Source organism: Microtus oregoni, unplaced genomic scaffold, assembly GCF_018167655.1.
Source record: "Microtus oregoni isolate MIOR12 unplaced genomic scaffold, Mior012 000063F_ref0000156, whole genome shotgun sequence".
NCBI lineage: Eukaryota > Metazoa > Chordata > Mammalia > Rodentia > Cricetidae > Microtus > Microtus oregoni.
The window spans coordinates 6,210,662-6,227,500 of record NW_024543873.1 but is presented as its reverse complement, the minus strand read 5'-3'; the positions used below and the strand labels follow the sequence as shown (position 1 = coordinate 6,227,500).

Sequence of the window (16,839 nt, the reverse complement as noted above, 5' to 3'; positions counted from 1 at the left end):
TCTAGAGAGGGAGACACAGAGAGAGAATGAGAACGAGGATGAACATGCCAGGGACAATTGGACCAGCCTCAAGTGCTCCCTCCCTCCTTTTCTCCATCTCCTGGTCTGATGCTCTAGAACGTATAAAGGGGAGGCACCAAGCTCATTTCCAACAAGAGAGGGAGGCAGCCTCTCCTTCAATGGAAAGCAAAGGCATCCTGAGCATTTCAATTATACTTCTTAGTGGGGTAAGATTTATTTAATTTTAGGGGAACCAGGGGGAAAGTTCAAGATCATTCTGGTGGTAGTGATGGTGGTACTTGAACCCCAAACAGCCAGCAAACACATACAGCCAAACCCAGAAGCTTGTCTCCTCTCTCTCTCTCTCTCTCTCTCTCTCTCTCTCTCTCTCTCTCTCCAGTGCTCTACTATATCCTCTTGCATCCCCCTCCTCCCTGACCCCTTTCTGAAGAGAAATTTTCCACCAAGCTACTGGATTACTCTTCTAATCTGGATTCTTCAGAGTCACATGTCTTATTTAGCCTTTGGGAAAAGTAAGGCTACATCTTCCTGGACATTCTTTGTAGCCACATATACCCAGAATCAGCAGCTGCTAACTTTTTCTTCCTTCTTTCATTCTTCTTTCCTTTGCCTGGATTCTGTTTCTGCCTCCTTTTGTTTCTTTTCTTGCTGGGTTCCTATAGAGTCTTTAACATTATGGATGCTCACCTTCTCTATTCTTTCACCTTTTAAAACCATGTTCTCCCATTCTCCATTGACATGACCCAAGAAAGCAAGAAATTTAGTGGCTAGGGGAAGACAATGTTCACCGGAAGTTCCTCTCCTTTGAAAGTTTGCACCATAGTGCAAATACCAGAGGAGAATATTGGAGATACACTATCCTATCATTTTCTATAATTTGTTGCATGATATAATGTTGATTTGTAGATGTGATTGGTTGGCTACAGATTTTAAAAGGAAGTTTTAAAAGTTTTGGAAGACGTTTTAGATGCATGGTCTTGTGGCTTTCCCGGGTGTATAGACATACAAAAACAATAAGAAGGAGTGAAGATAATAGTAATAGGGTGGGGAAAGTTACTGAGATCATTGCCATCCAGATAGGTGGAGGACTTTGCAAAACCCACTACTGTTTGCTTCGGTTGCTCACTGAACTTTGGACAAACTGACCTTTTTAGAGTGAAGACCTTGGACAGGAGTGGGAAACATGGAGCTGGAAAAGTGAGGCAAGGTGTGGTGGGTGGTGGTCTTTACACAACCCCGGCATGCAAAGAAACCACAAAGGATGTTCCCTACTCACAGGAGCAAGGTTAAAAGGGAATAAATATACATTATCAAGTAGGGTGCCAAACTGGGAGGGAACCAAGAGATGTGGACCCTCACCTTGGCTCTAGAACTAATTAGCTCAGTGTTTGGAATTACATTTATTAACCGTCTCAACCCCACTTCTGCCTTTCCTTCATCTGTAATGTGAGACTGTGAAGCATGACTAGGAGAGGGGGGTTTTGGAAAGCTCAGGGGTCTCGTAGGGCTGAATAGTAAAGATGAGATTGTTTTAAATAAGAGGAGAAAAAATTGTGGGGTACGTGGAAAAACAGTGGGAGTAGCCCAGGGAATTCAGCAAACAGGTATGCCTAAGGCACAGAGCTTGCTGCTGTGTAGAAAATTGCTATGAATCAGCCCCTACCCCACCGCGGAAAGCTGTACACAGGGTGGGGGAATCGGAGTGGCAGAGCGGAGCGCTCACAGCGCCTGCAGCTCCTCTCAGGACTAGCAGCGGTCGGTGGCATTGCCAGGCTGACTAGCAAGTCTCCAAGCCTCTTTATTCCTTGGCCGGACCAGGAGAGTCACCAAGAGGTAGAGCTGGGGCTCGACTTTAGGGGCCTGAGTGGGACCCTCTGAGGGGTGGCGGGGGCGGGGGTGAGGGTCCTCTCACTAGAGGGTCCTATGTGTGGGAGGGAGAGGAGAGCAGAGAATGTTGAACCTGTTGCCAAGGTTCTTCAGTAAGGGCACGGAGTGAGTTCTGCGGAAAGAGGAATTTTCTTCAGTTCTCACTGGGTAGGTGATGGTGGTGGGGCAGCGGAAAGTAGTTTTGGGCGCCGGAGGGTCTTGGTTTAACTTTTCAGAATAAGCGCTCTCAGGAGCTACATGGGGGCGGGACACGCGCTAAGAAGTCCAACTTAGTCTGAAGGCCTTGTTCCCCTACGCAGTGGCTCCCACAGGCTGAGGATAACCCCTTGATTCCTTGATTCGAGGGTATAGAGTTTGCGCTGACCTTCCACCCCCCCCCCCACCCCCGCTGCAGCTGGGACCCAGCTTGCATAAGATAACGAAGGAGACCAATATAATACCCCCATCTACGGGGCCCCCAGGAATCCACTGAGGAGTGGAGGGGGGCTTTCTTTTGAGTAGGAGGTATGGCATCCGCACTGTGACCCTCTGTCCTGGAGTTCATTAAGTCCTTACTTAGAATAATCAAGGACTCTGGAATCAGAGGGCTCTATCTCTACAGTGCTGTTTAGGTAAACAGAACAATGATAAATAATGCCAGCTTTGGCCTTGGAGGTGCACACTGACTTGCCCAAGGCCACCCAGCTGTGTAATCACTAAGAAGGTCCCCTGACTCTTGGTCTAAGGTGTTTTGAAGAAAACAGTCTACTTTGGAGAGGGAGAATGTGGAGTTTGACACTGGCATTTTAGAAATATGGTTATTTGAAGGTGGTTTTAAAATGCCATCCTGTTCATGAAAACTCCATGGGGAAAATATCTCCCACAGACCCAATTCCTTATGGCAGTCGTTCAGACAGGATTTTGAAAAAGAAAACTGGCTGAAAATTGTGTGCTTGTTGAGGAAGATATAATCAAAGGAAAGGAAAGTGGGTGGGGAGGGGGCACAGAATGAAGGAGAAACCCTGAGCCTAGACTGTGAGGGTTTCTTTATTCTGCAGCTTTCCTTGACATGACCTCTGCCCAGATGGTCTGGGGGATTGTTTCTATTGTTTTCTTTCTCATGTGTTGGTGATGCTCCCTTTGATTGAGTCTCATTCCTCTCTATTAGAGTGAACACAGTGGAGAGAGGTGTTTGTGTAAATATGTGGAAGAGTGTGGGGATGTGAGTGTGTATATGGATGTTTGTGTTCGGGACACAGAACAGAGGGGGGTGGGGAAGAGGAGAGGGAGAAGGACTATCTGGGAAAAATGTACAAAAATCTACTGAATGTGTACTGAAAGCTTACATTAAGTGAGCATCTGTCCAGTGCAAATAGGCCTGGAGATATAGTCAATTCTTAGCAGTCCTTAAAGGAGAGATGGAGAGGAAATGGATTTAAATTAGTGAAGAGAAACATTGAAGGATGATGAGCCCCTCATTTTTAGTGTGACTTTCAACTAGGCTCTAAGATCCCAAGGGCAGGAGTTGGGACTTCCATGCAGGTTGCTCTTCCTTTCTCTCCAGCAGGCCTGGCTGGTAGTGGGTATTCAGTTCCTTTTGTGACCCAATTACTTCTCCCTACATTTCACAAACTAAACCAATCTCCCCGTATACTGCATCTCCCATCAAAGAGGACCCAGTGAAGACCTAGCTCTCCTTTACCCTCTGAAAGTGTGCTTCCTGTTGGCAGTAGATGAGTATTCATTTTAACTTTTCAAAGCTGGGTCAGGTGTATTCTTTGGCAGGCAGAGACCCCCTTCCCAGAAAGAAGTGCTTCAGTCTGGCAGTCCTTGCAAAGTGAAGTTGAGAGAGAGAGTCCTCAGTCTGGGACAAATGAACCCTTTAGAGGGTTCTTTCATCCCACCTTACCTTTGGGTTAACATGTATCATGTTAACACGTAACATGTACCATATTTGTTATATAACAGTGGCATGGACTTGAGACTCACAGAGATGAAGTACTTTTTTCTAAGTCATACACTTGGTTTTTGAATGTGTAAGGCTGAGATTTGAATTTAGACTTCTTGGTTTCCACTGTGAAACACACAGAGGAGAGAGAGAGAGAGAGAGAGAGAGAGAGAGAGAGAGAGAGAGAGGCAAAGACAGAGAGACAGAGAGGGGCAACAGATAGAAACAGACAGAGAGAGGGAGGGGAGAGAGAGACACACACACACAGAAATAGACACACACACAGAGAAAGAGACAGACAGCGAGGGAGGTAGAGACAGATAGATAGACATAGGCAGAGAGACAGAGAGGAGAGGAAGTGAGGCAGACAGACAGACACACAGAAAGGCTTTTCTTCCCACCTCTTCCACGGTTTTTATATAAATTTAGTTATACCACAAGCTCTCAAGAAAGAACTCTTGTTTGTTGTTGTCCTCTGTAAAGAGGGGATAATCCCAACCCACCACCTTTCCAGGGGTTGTTGTCAGAAGAAGGTGGTATGATTCATTTGTTCATGAATCATAGACACCTGTTTTAATTGTGAGAGATTTATGTTCTTTCAAACCCTTAGACTTTATAATCCCATCATTCACCCAATGAACACTTACTGAACACCTACTGTGTGCCAGGGTCTAGACATAAAGGACACATAGAAAGCTTTTGAGAAAATGAGAAGCATGAGGCAAATTAAGCATTCATTATTTTTTTTATGACCCATTGATAGAACATCTTATTTTTTGCCTCTTCTGCTACCATTTAATAGAAATAGCAATTAAAGGGGGAGGGGAGATGGCACAGTTTGTATGGCGGCACCATTATGCACCCTGACACATACTGCAGATAATAGTGAGAAAATCTGCATCTTGTATTTGATGTTGCATTGCTTTGTAGACACTATCCTCTGGGATGTTTATAGCATAAAAATTGCCCTTCACCACCCTGAGCTGGAATTGTTTCTTTAAAGTCCATAAAATTTAAAAAGGACATTCCACATTCTATGGAATGACGATTGTACTTCTTGTACAAAGATGCTGTAATTTCTGGCGGCTGCCTGCCTTCTATATGATTTCCTCTGGCTTTTTGGAATTAGCCTTTGATTATGTATGCATTCTTGAGAGTTCATCATCTAGCAAGGCAAAAATCTTGCAGCCATTGAGAGAATTGTTAGATGGGCCAGTAGAAAATGTCCTGAGACTAAGAAATGGGTTCATGTTCAGGCTCTAAGTCTTAGCTTTTTGAAATGCAGAAAAGAGGTTTTGGACTAGGTGGCAGCTAAGTTTCACTACAGTTCTCATAGTACACTATGCTTTAAGCAGATTTTTAAATACAAAGCTTTTCTTGAGACATTTAACAATACTCTCTCCAGTTTATGAGCTTCTGTCATGCCATGATGGGCCGACTGCATGGACTGAAGAACGCTTTCCTCAGATTTCATTATCTTGGGGCATCACCACCTCACGGGCTAAAATGAGTCATTTTGTTCACTGCATCTGCAGCCTTTGCTGAAATGGAGGTTTTGGGATAACAACTTAAAGGCTAACTCATTAATGCTTGAGATGAATGAGGTAATGTGTCAGCAGACCATATCGGTGCCCAGCTAGAGCTCTGTATCTCTTTCTCAAGTTGTGATGTAATAATGGGGATGTCTTTACCCATTGTCACTGCCTGTCCACATTTGAATAACATAAATGCAATACCTTCTGGGCACCCAGCCCCATGCTCTATCATTTTCTCAAACTCCAAGGAGCAAAATTCTAATGATGCCACAAGGTGCCTAATAAATAGAGATTCAGAAAACAGAGTCAGCGTGATCCCTGTTTTTATTTTCCATCCATGTTTACTAGTGAGAGCTAGACCAATCCTAACTATTTGATGGGAGCAATGGAGTAAATTAGACTCCCAAGTTGTGAAGGCTGTGGATTTATGGTTAACTGAGAGCATTTCTGTCCTCTCTGTGTTGAAGTGGTTGACCTTTCCAACGTTAATTTGTTTCCCCATCTGTGCCATGCTTTTCAGGAGGACATAGAGAACAGTTTTGATGCCACCCAAAGTGCTTCCCCCACCATTTGTATTGCTCAATACTTGATTTTTCCCTCTGTCCTCTGTTCAGAATCTCCTGCTTGATATCTGCTAATTTCTGAATTCTTTCACTGATCTAAATGATATTATATGGTCCTTTGCTGGTAACATGGTAAAACTGGATGGTTTGAAAGAGAACTATATTTGAGGACATAGTTGCAGTTTACTAATCTGAATAACAGCATTTGTAATATTTAATTATGCAGTTAGTTTTTCTGACTCTTGTAAGATTAAAAATGCTTGAGGTTGAAGAGTGAAGAAGACAGAGCTTTTTAAATAGATCCCTACATCTCTTTATCTGTGCTAATTTAATACAAACTTAGTAGAAATTGGGCAGAGTGGATTAGTCAATGCATCAATACAAATTCCTATTTAATGTAATCATTTTTGCAGCCTGATGGTTTTAGACAGATTCGAGCCCTCTGCAATGAATCTTTTATACTACATGTTTATTTAAAAAATTACTGCTACTAACCACAGACACACTATTAATTTAACATTTACTGTTGAAATGGAATCTATATTATTTCCCCATTTTACAGAGCAGATCACCAAGGCTCAGAATTCAACTGGCTTTCCTATGCATATACAGCTAAGGAATAAGAAAGCGTGGTGTTGGCTCTAACTTTATTGCCCACTACAGGTGTTTGTGTTAAGGAATTATTTTTGCAAATGTCTTGGATTGTTTGCGTTCAAATTCCTCATTGGGTATCTTTTTGATCTCATGGTTGTTTCAATGACTATGAGTTCAAAACGGCATGCTGAAAGGGGGGAGGAGAAGACATTATGCAAGAGAGGTCTCTTGGCACTTTGTTCCCTGTGGTGAGCCTTCTTTTTTGTTCAGTTTGGCAAGTCATGATTGAGGACAAGTAGATTGGTTAAACCTAAAAAAAAAAAAAAAAAAAAAAAAACCCTTGTTTTCGTGCCTGTCCCTTAGTGCTAAAGCCTGTTTATCCCTTCCTTGTGTTTCCTCTTTGCTTCTTTTGGGGGCATTCTGGTCTTGCTAGCTCTGCTACAGTTTCTGGGCCTACTTGGAATCTGAGAGGGTTGAAGGTATATAAGATGGAGTCAATTTTGTTGGCAATACGGCAGACTATGACTGTTGTTAAGTTCAGCCCTGTATGCTCAAGCAGAGAGGCAATGACAAACGGTTTATTGTAAGGCCTTTGATTTCCTTTGGAATTGTAAGCATCTAGGCTGACTCATCTCTCCAAGGCTCGCTCACTCCCCCCCCCCCCTCTCTCTCTCTCTCTCTTTTCAGGCTGATGATGATTTGAGGTTTCATTGTTTGTTTTCACTTTTTTTTTTGAGGAGGGGAGGGATTTATTTTCATCTTGTATTTTTGGGGAAAGAACCAGCTCTGCTCTTTGCGTGAACAGCTCTGGTAAGCATCAGGAAGAAATAGCTGCAACTCCAAGAGAGGTACAAAGATGTTTGGACTGGAATAAGGGTGTGGGGGGGACTGGGAGATCAGAAATTTGAAACCAAAGCTAGACTGTGTGACAAGATGAGACCCTCATTTGATAGTGTTTAGGTTTGTTATTGTTGGTGGGGCTTGCTAGAAGTTCAGTCTGAATTGCACTTAAATGCACATGCCTTTGGTTTAAATGGTCACTTTTGATTGTTATTTGGTGGTCGAGCTTAGGTTCATACCTTGGGTTCAAGGTATGTGCTTTGCAATTGAATGAGCTTTAGAATCTGTGGGCTTTCATCTTGGCTTCATCTCAATGCCAAGAAACAGCCTTCATTCTTTCTCAGGCTGGGTCTCAGTTATCCAGCAGACGTTTCTGGTATCTATGGCTTGCTATTAAGGTAAGTGGGTAAAAGAGAATTTTGTTGATAAAACTCAAGAAGTATGTTTTCTTCATAGATTCTATACCTCATTTATTTAGACTACTGTATGATAAATACTCTTCTTTGTCAACAATCACATAATCTGATCTTTGAATTTTAAGCTGCTCTCAGGATAATATATAGAACATGTTTGTAAACCCCCAGATGAGAAGAAAGCTTAGAAAATTGGTATGAGGTTACTTTCTTTTGTCAAAAGGCTTAGTTCCCCATGTCCCAAATTACTTTCTCTGACTGAAACTAGCCTTAAACGTATCCACAGAAACCATAAATGTGGAAGCTATCTTAAACTTTCCCTTTCCATTCAAATTAATTTTGCCCTAAATCTTGTCATTTCCATGCAGGATATCTGATATATGTAACCAACCCTTTGCCCCTTAGCTGATTTACTTGCTTCAGGCTTTCTACTCAAACTAGAGTTTTCATGGCTCTTTGTGATTTTTCAGTTACAGCTATGACTCTGTCACTTCCTGCTTAAAACCCTATAGTGGTACCCTATTTCCTGGAGAAAAAAAGTCCACCCTTTTAACATGGCATTATGGGGCCTTTCATGATTTATCTTCTTCCAGCTTCTGTATATTGCTTTAGGTAGATATCAATCTTTCTTTCATCTCTTTGTCTTTGCACAAACTGTTATCTTGTCTCTGTCTCTGTCTCTGTCTCTCTCCTCTGTCTTCTTCCCCCTTCCCTTGACTCTGTGTCCAGGCAGACTTAGGTACTACTTTCTCCTTTCTGTTCTCACAGTTCTTTGTTTATACCTTTGCCAGCAGCCATATCAAAAGGTTTTATAAACTGTTGCTAGCCTGTCTATGGCTTTCACTGCACTGTACAGTCTTTTATGAAAGGAACAGTATCACAGTAGGCAGCAAATACAGATTTGTTTTTTCTTTTAATAAATGACTGAAAGAAAAAATGGGTAACAGAAGATGTGAGAAAAGATGCTATGTAGGGTCCAGGGAGGGCTCCACTGAGGAGTGTGAAGCCTGAGCACAGCATCAGTTAGAGCCATGGAGGAAGGACAACTAAAAACACTTTTGTCATTACATTAAGACAAACTTCACTGTGATCACTAATTCTGTTTAGAGTCTCACTAGAGATGATCTAGAGATGAAGTTTTTTTTCATAAAAGTTGATTCCCCTCCCCCAGGGAATGCAACACAATCAGATTTATTAAATGAGAAAAAGTAAAAGCAAACAAAATATTGCCACTAAAGACTATTTGTTAGAATTTAGGGGTATTTGTTTTAGTGTTTTATGCATGTTTTTCTTTACATAAAGGTGATCATAACTTCTGCATTTTGTATTTGTTGTTGAAAATCTCTTTATAAGCATCAATATATGGTTGCATCATTTTCCATGCTATTTATTACATAATCTATATAACTAACCTCATTACTGGGCTAGTTTTTTATTGGATGGTTCATTTGTATATGATATTTCCTGTCTGTAGCAAGATTTCATTAGAATAGATTCCTAGAAGGGAAATTACTAGGTCAAAAGGTCTGGGGACAAATTTTGGCTTCAGATCCATGTGTCCAGTTTGTCTTCTGAAAGAGTTATTTAAACTTAAAATGCTCCCAGCTTGATTAGATGCCTCCTATCTATCTAACCCAGACAGCTTTAGGGCATCATCATGAAAAGAAAAATTATCAGTGCTCTAATTAGTTAATAGAAATTATTATGTTTTATTGTTGTATCAAAGTGCTTTGAAAAAAATACAAGATTACTTGGTTTTTAAAAACCTGTTTTTTTTTATTTTTGTTAGTTTTTTTTCCTCTTTTCTGAACTGCCTATCAGTTCAGAGCTGGGTTTTTTTTTCAAGTTGCGTTTGCTTCTCCAACTCCCCTTGAATAAGCTAGTAGAGACAGCCCAGCTTGAGAGTGAAGCCACCTCCCAGTTTTCCCTCCCTCTTTACCTCTCCCCCACAGTTCCCTTCACTAGGTCCAGTGACAGTTGGATGATACAGTCTTGGTTTCCATCTGATTCCAGAATGGGTGGCTGCATCCCTTTTCTGAAGGCAGCAAGGGCACACTGCCCCAAAATCATGCTTCTTTTGCTGTTGTTGTCTGCCTTCATTTATTTAGTGAGCGTCCTGGGAGGAGACCCAGGACAGAACCCGGACGGCACGATGGACATGGTATCCATACACAGCCTCTCCGAGCTGGAGCGCCTAAAGCTGCAAGAGACTGCTTACCACGAACTCGTGGCCAGACATTTCCTCTCTGAATTCAAGCCGGACAGGGGTGAGCTATACCCGGAGTGTGGCGTCCTCGCTTTCTGGCGAGTAGACCCCCGGGCGGGATGGGGCAGATAGGAGGTCCTGGAGGGTGGGGGCGTCTCATAAGGGGGTCCCTGGCCCCCCGGGAACGGAGGAAAAGGGAGTTCAAAACTATCTGTAGAATTTTAGAAGAGACTCCAAAGATTAGTTGAGTAGTCGAAGCTTGGGGTTGTGAGGGGACCGTAAGCCCGGTAAGACCGAGGACAGGTGCAGACACTGGGCTCACCAGGTGTAGTGAGAAAATCGGGCAAAGAGGGACCTAGGCTCAAAGGGGACACTTTAAAAGAGGACTGGGACGGGAAGAGACTGCTCGGTGGGGAGAGGTAGAGACAGTGGGAAAGAGGCAGAGAGAGACGCGCCAACCCCGGTAAAGAGCTGGAAGGCGCCCGCTGGCTTGGGATTGGCAGCGGTGCGCTCAGAGCGCAACCCAGCTCTGCTGGCTGCGGGGAAGTCAGGGGACCAGGCACAGGACCGGATCCCAGGGCTCGGGAAATCTCAGGGGTGCGCACAGATTTGACTGCAGGCTATAGGGGAGGTGGGAGATGTGGGAGATGTTCGCGATGCTCGAGGGGCTCTCCCTTAAGACTGGGAAGTGCAGGGGTGGAAGTCACGTTAGCAAGGCGCGCACCTCTGGCGCAGCTTGAACTGGGTGAAGCAAAAAGGCAAGGAGACCCCGCTGGTAGTCATCGCTGCGGGGGGTTGGAGCAGAGAAACAGCCAGGTATTGCGGATTCTCTCCCCGCAGCACAAGGAGCCGACGGCAAATCTGCTCGTGAGCGCTTCCGCAGTAACTTGGCGACCCTCACCCGTGGTGGCGCTGCAGGCAGAGCCCCTCCCCTCGCCTGTTGCATGATCTGAGCGCCTCTGAGCTTTTGAATTTACGTTTTAAGTGTTGTGCTGAGAAATTATTAGTTCATAACACGATGCATCCAGCTCATTAAACTGGTTAGGTTAAATTTTTGCAATCTTACATGTGCTAGGTAGGACAAATCTTGTTGTCAAGAGGGGAAACAGAGGCTGGGGGAAAGCAAAAACACTTTTCTTGGGCTGGACAGCTTCCCACTCCACCTCCCCACTCGGCAGATCAATTCATTGCGATGCTTTAGTTACTTAACACTTCCTATATGAATGTGAATGTATATGTCTTTTCTTTTTTCCTTTTCATAGCTCTACCCACTGGCCGTCCAAACACCCTGAAGAAGTGGCTTAAGACTCTGAGAGGACGGGAGAGGGGTGAGGGGGCTTTTTTCTTTTCCTTAGGAAATAAATAAAAGACAAAATCCCCTCTGGTCGTGTGTCCCTGCGTACTGTATTCTTGCTGATGCTGATTGCTTCTGAGGACTCTTCCTCTTCGTCCCAGAAACCCCGCCCCCCCAGGGTTGCATCAGAAAATGGAGGAATAACTGCTTGCTCCTGCCTTAGCTTCCCTGTGGATGTACCCCAGATAGATCTCCCTCATTGCTTCAAGGTGGTCAAACACTGGCAAATATAGGCAGGGATGAGACCTTCAGCTAAGTCGGGGTAGCTGAGTAATGTTGAGTCATCTTTAACTATTTCAGGTTCTTGCTTCCCAGGGAGGGGCGCTGTGGGACTCGTGGGAGGGGTTGATTATTGATGAATGCTAGGAAGAGTACCATAAGTCCATGTAGCCCACCTAATACAAATGCTGCGGGTCTTTGACGTTTCTCATTCTTTCCCAGCCGCGTCTCTCAAGACCTTTGGCGTCCGCCTGGAAGAGGCGCTGGTCAATGAAATTACCCGCCGCAAGCACCTTGAACTGATGGCGGCAATGGAGGCTGAAAATGCCACAGGTTCCGGCCATCAGGGAAACGCGGTGCAAAGGATGTTTGGACGCATGCGGCGCTTTTTAGGTCACAGGAGGAATGCGCCCATCCTGCCTACAGAGTTCACTCGCCGTGGTCGTCGAGTGAGTTCAGTCTTAGAGGTTTCAGGCAAGGGGCCCTTTGTGGAGAGGAGTCAAAGCTTGTATCCTTATGGTGTCCTTATGGTGTGGAGACTGAACAGAAATAGAAGGGGTGGGCTCGTCTTACCACAGAGAGATTATCAGGTTCTGAATGTCAGGCAGCACTCAGGACGGTCCCAACGAATGCCCCTTCTCCATTTTAAGATAATCTGGATTTTCCCACAGGGTGCAGTGTCTGCGGATAGCGTGGCTGAACTGAAGGATGGGGCCCTGCTGATGCGGACCCTACAGCTCTCCCATCATTCATTTCCTATCGGGCAGCGCCTTCTGGGATCCAAAAGGAAGATGAGCCTCAACCCAATTGTTCAACAAGTCCCCCAGGTTGTTGAGACTTGCTGCAAGTTCATTGAGGAACATGGTAAGGAAGCCATATTAGAGTTAAATCAAGGAAGGCGACAACTAAAGGGAAAGGGAAGAATGTTCTAGAAAGGGAGAGAGAGAAGCAAGAGGATGGAGGGCTTGAATAGACTTCCCCTGATGTCCTGAAAGTTGGGATGCAACTGCTAAAGGAGAAAAAGGGAAGCAATTGGAAAACAAGGGTCATAGATGCTTAGAACTCTGATCTCTTCTTTCAGGGTTAAACTCCGTGGGGATTTTCACCATTGAGTACTCCTTCCAGAAAGTGCTTCAGGTAAACTGACTGTATTTGCATGTTTGTTCTTTAGGTAAGAAAAGGAAGAGAGGAATAAGGGTTCTCTCATAGACATAGGGTAGTGGCATGATTGATGGGGGGAGTAAGATCATCTTTTTTTTTTTTTTGATTTTTCGAGACAGGGTTTCTCCGTGGCTTTTGGTTCCTGTCCTGGAACTAGCTCTTGTAGACCAGGCTGGCCTCGAACTCGCAGAGACCCCTAGATACACAACATTGCCAGCTGTCTTCACTGAAGCCTTACACTTCTTGAATAACTGTTCAAGACCAAGACTATGGTGGGAAAGGCAGACTTTTTACATCTTTTTTTCCCCTTTTTAGCTCCGAGAGTTATTTGACAATGGTATGGATATTGAACTGAATGACAGCGTGAATGTCCATGATGTGGCCGCACTCCTCAAGGATTTTTTCATTGAAATGAAGGACTCCCTGCTGCCTGATGATCTGTACATGAATTTCCTCCTGACTGCAAGTGAGTCTTCTGCCCCCCCCCCCCCAATGGTGGTGCAAGTAAAAGAAGCAATACACAAATCTAGGGAGCATAATGAGAGAACTCAATTTATAGGAGCTTCATGAATCTAGGGTAGAATGAACATCAGAATATACATACCTCTCCAGAATACAAATTCATTATTTGCTAATGAAAATAAAAGTTAATAAAAACCCTCTCAAGGTTTCTTTCTGTGTCTCTTGCTGTTCCCTTATAAATCTATTACTTGGAAATTTCTCTTAAGCTTCTGGAAGTTGTTAATTGTGCCCTCTCAGGGCAAAGAAGAACCAGGCTCTATAGATTTGACTTTGACTTTGAGGTTGAGAAGGGCACTTATTTTCAGAGGCCCTGATCTTAGTCAGATGTCTTGGAAGGAAGCAAAAGCATGTTTCCTGGGTACTGCCTCCACAATCACCAGCAACCATGAGGCAGAAATGTGTCACCTTTGATATCAGGCTGCTGCCAAGACTAGCCCTCTGAGCCACCCTCATTTTCTTTCTTGTAGCTCTGAAGCACAAGGATCAGGTTTCTGCCCTGCAACTGCTGGTCTACTTGATGCCGCCCTGCCACAGCGATACCCTTGAACGTCTACTGAAGACACTGCACGAAATCACTGAGCACTGCGAAGACTCCGTTGGCCCTGATGGACAGCTGGTAACAATTTGTTGGAAAGCATAGTGAAATAATTGGTTGTAAAGTGGGTAAAGAGAGAAAACCAACAATAAAAACTACATTATCTGGGAAGCTTCTAGTGCTACGTCAAGGTTGATCACACTTCCTTACCTAGGTTCCAGGTAACCGAATGACTTCCAACAACTTGGCCTTGGTGTTTGGATCTACTCTCCTGAAGAAGGGGAAGGTAGCCAAGAGGGAATCCAGGAAGATAAAGCTGGGGATTGATCACTATGTTGCATCTGCCAATGTGGTCCGTGCCATGATTGATAACTGGGATGTTCTCTTCCAGGTAAGCAGAGTTTTAAAATATACTTATTCTACACATTCCTCTTCTGTTCACAGGATAAGGGAGAGTTCCATATGTATAACCAAGTCCTCTATTCTAGAAATTCCTTCCATATCTGCTTATCACATTGCCTTCCGTCCCAAACACCTAATAAACATGAGTAAAAATGAGAAGGAATATACAGTTAAGGTTACTATTTTTACCTCCAGGTGCCCCTCCATATTCAGAAGCAGGTTGCAAAGCGTGTGTGGAAGTTCAGCCCTGAAGCACTGGATTTTATCAGACGCTGGAATCTGAGGAAGATCCAGTGAGTGTGGTTTTAACTTCTGGATTGTTTATGTTTAGCCTATAGGACTTACAGAGCCATGCCATCTTGGTTTTAATCAACTTTGGGGCAAACATACTAACTTTTTCAAATTTCTTCCCATTTAGGAGCGCTCGCATAAAGATGGAAGAGGATGCTATGCTTTCTGATCCAGTGGAAAACGTTACTGAAGCCATGGCTGCTGTCCTTGCCCAGAGCCCGCCCTTTGATGAAGGTCAGTTTCCTTCTAGAGACCAGATCTCTTCTAAAAGTCATGCCCTTCTCAAAGGTCAGTCCCTTGCAGAAGGCTAGGCTTTTCCAGATGACCAGGTCCTTGCTGAAGATGATCCCCTTGAGGAAGGAAAGTGAATCCTCCGAGAATAATACGTCTGTAAATGAAGAGTTATATTTGAATATTTCAGGGAGGGAGTAGTTTAGGGGAAAGTTCAAGGTCTTGAAATCCCACATTACCTAGATATTCATGGCCCACATCTTGAGGGCATATGAGAGCTTGATGAAGAAGGTGATGGTGAGGATGAGGAGGGTGCTGGTAAGAATGATGATGACATCTTAAATTTTGATGGCCTACCTCCCATTGAGGATATTCTAGAACTTGATGAAATCCCAGAACTCATTGAGATCCCAAACTTTGAAGAATTACCTTGTTTTGATGTGGTTCCAGGTCCTGAAGAAACCCCAGATATGGAGGATATCTTGAACTCTGGAGACAACCTGAACTATGACTTTGATGAAGGACAATATTATTATTATTATTATGATGACATGCTGGACATTGCAGAGGTTCCCTATCTTGATGTAGTTCCAAACAAGGAAGATGACAAATCAGACACTGATGAAATCCCAGGTAATGATGAAACCCCATACAGTAATGAAGTCCCAGATAATATAAATGCCCCAAGTAATGATGAACATGTTAAATGGGAGTGAATTTACTTGCTCTGTCTTTTTGCCTTCTATCGTATTTGAAATTCAAAACTAGGTGTTGGTGTGTTAGGTTGTGTGCAAAGTATAAAGTCCAGAAACATAAGAAGTTAACATTGCTACTATTTTACAGGTTCCTCTGAGGAGCCCATTGAGCCTCCCACCACTGCCAGTTCCCATGACAACAAGGAAGAAGAGGGTAACCCCCAGGAGAAGGGGGGCAAATCTGGCAAAGGCTTTTCTCCTTAGATCTTTTCCCTCCCTTAAGGTGCTGGACAGGGGAAAGGGGAGGGGGTAGACCTGGAATGCCACAGGAAACATTCAGGAGTCTTGAAGACAAAGACTTGAGGGTAAGAAGGAGTTCCACCTGATGCTCGGGTCAGGATGGGAATTCCAAATACACTGCCAGCCCCATTCCTGGGGATGCTTGGTATCTTCAGCTGGTAAAAGCAGATATAGTTCTGCATCATGCCCAGGCTCCCTGGTGCTACCTTACTTCTCTTTTGCCCCTGATCCAGGCTTTCTCTCACTACAGCCCCCTCCTTTAATTGATGTTACATTTGTGATAAACATCTGTCCCAGAGAAGCTCACAAATCTCGAGGTGCTTTCCCTACCCCCACCCCAGGGGATTGCATGCTTTTCCTGACTTTCCTATTCTCTTCCCCAGAGCTCACTGGAAAGGCCCTCAAGAGGTGTGTTAGAGCGTTAGGTGAGCCTACAGACCACTGAAAAACAATTAATGCTAAACTGTGTCACACCAATTCACACATACCCATGTCCCTGCAGCAATTCCACTGCCTCAGGATTTTCCCCCTCAAATTATTTAGACCAATGGCTCGTCAAACAGCCACTCCCAAAATTCTGTGCAGTGTTGCTCATGACATGCCAACAGGGAATTCTCAAGTGTAAGCCTAAGTAGCTTTTCTGGGGTCAAACGTTAGAGGAAAAAAATAGATTTTAGTCCTGAACATGTTTTAAAGACAGCGAGTGTTCACACCCTGTTGTCAGTAAAACAACTAGCTAGGCACAGACATATAATTCCAAGTAGTCAATGCAACCTGATTACAAACTTTCTTACCTATCGTCTCCGTATTTCCTCTATGCAGGACGGTACAAATTTGGGGACTTGCTCTGGTAAAATACAGATATGGGTTATGTATGACATCCAAATTATAACTGATATTTATGGTTAACAACTGTTAAGGTCCTTAGAATGAAGAAAGTCTTGTATTGAGGGATAGAAACTGATCATACAATGGATAACAACCACAGAGCTCGAAGATTTGTGATTTTTAAAACTTCTCTGGCATTTCATCATTAATAAACATCTGTATTGTGTCAGCAGCATATTCATGGTGTACAGTGTGTTTTTTTCTCTTAGAATTTTGGGGGTGAGTTGGGAAGCTCTAAGTGGTGATCTAAAGGGA

General features: G+C 43.9%; 1 protein-coding gene across 1 annotated transcript in view; it reads left to right on the top strand.

Moving 5' to 3' along the window:
* The window catches only part of LOC121439835 (rho GTPase-activating protein 36-like), a 28,271-nt gene extending 12,611 nt beyond the window's left edge, over positions 1-15,660 (top strand). Inside the window, exons 2-13 of the mRNA XM_041640449.1 lie at positions 9,889-10,047; positions 11,249-11,314; positions 11,782-12,008; positions 12,231-12,423; positions 12,641-12,696; positions 13,036-13,186; positions 13,710-13,858; positions 13,992-14,168; positions 14,375-14,472; positions 14,598-14,704; positions 15,152-15,334; positions 15,545-15,660. Of these exons, the coding sequence (XP_041496383.1) occupies positions 9,889-10,047; positions 11,249-11,314; positions 11,782-12,008; positions 12,231-12,423; positions 12,641-12,696; positions 13,036-13,186; positions 13,710-13,858; positions 13,992-14,168; positions 14,375-14,472; positions 14,598-14,704; positions 15,152-15,334; positions 15,545-15,660 (1,682 nt within the window). The remainder of the gene's footprint in view (positions 1-9,888; positions 10,048-11,248; positions 11,315-11,781; positions 12,009-12,230; positions 12,424-12,640; positions 12,697-13,035; positions 13,187-13,709; positions 13,859-13,991; positions 14,169-14,374; positions 14,473-14,597; positions 14,705-15,151; positions 15,335-15,544) is intronic.
* Positions 15,661-16,839: the final 1,179 nt, after the last annotated feature.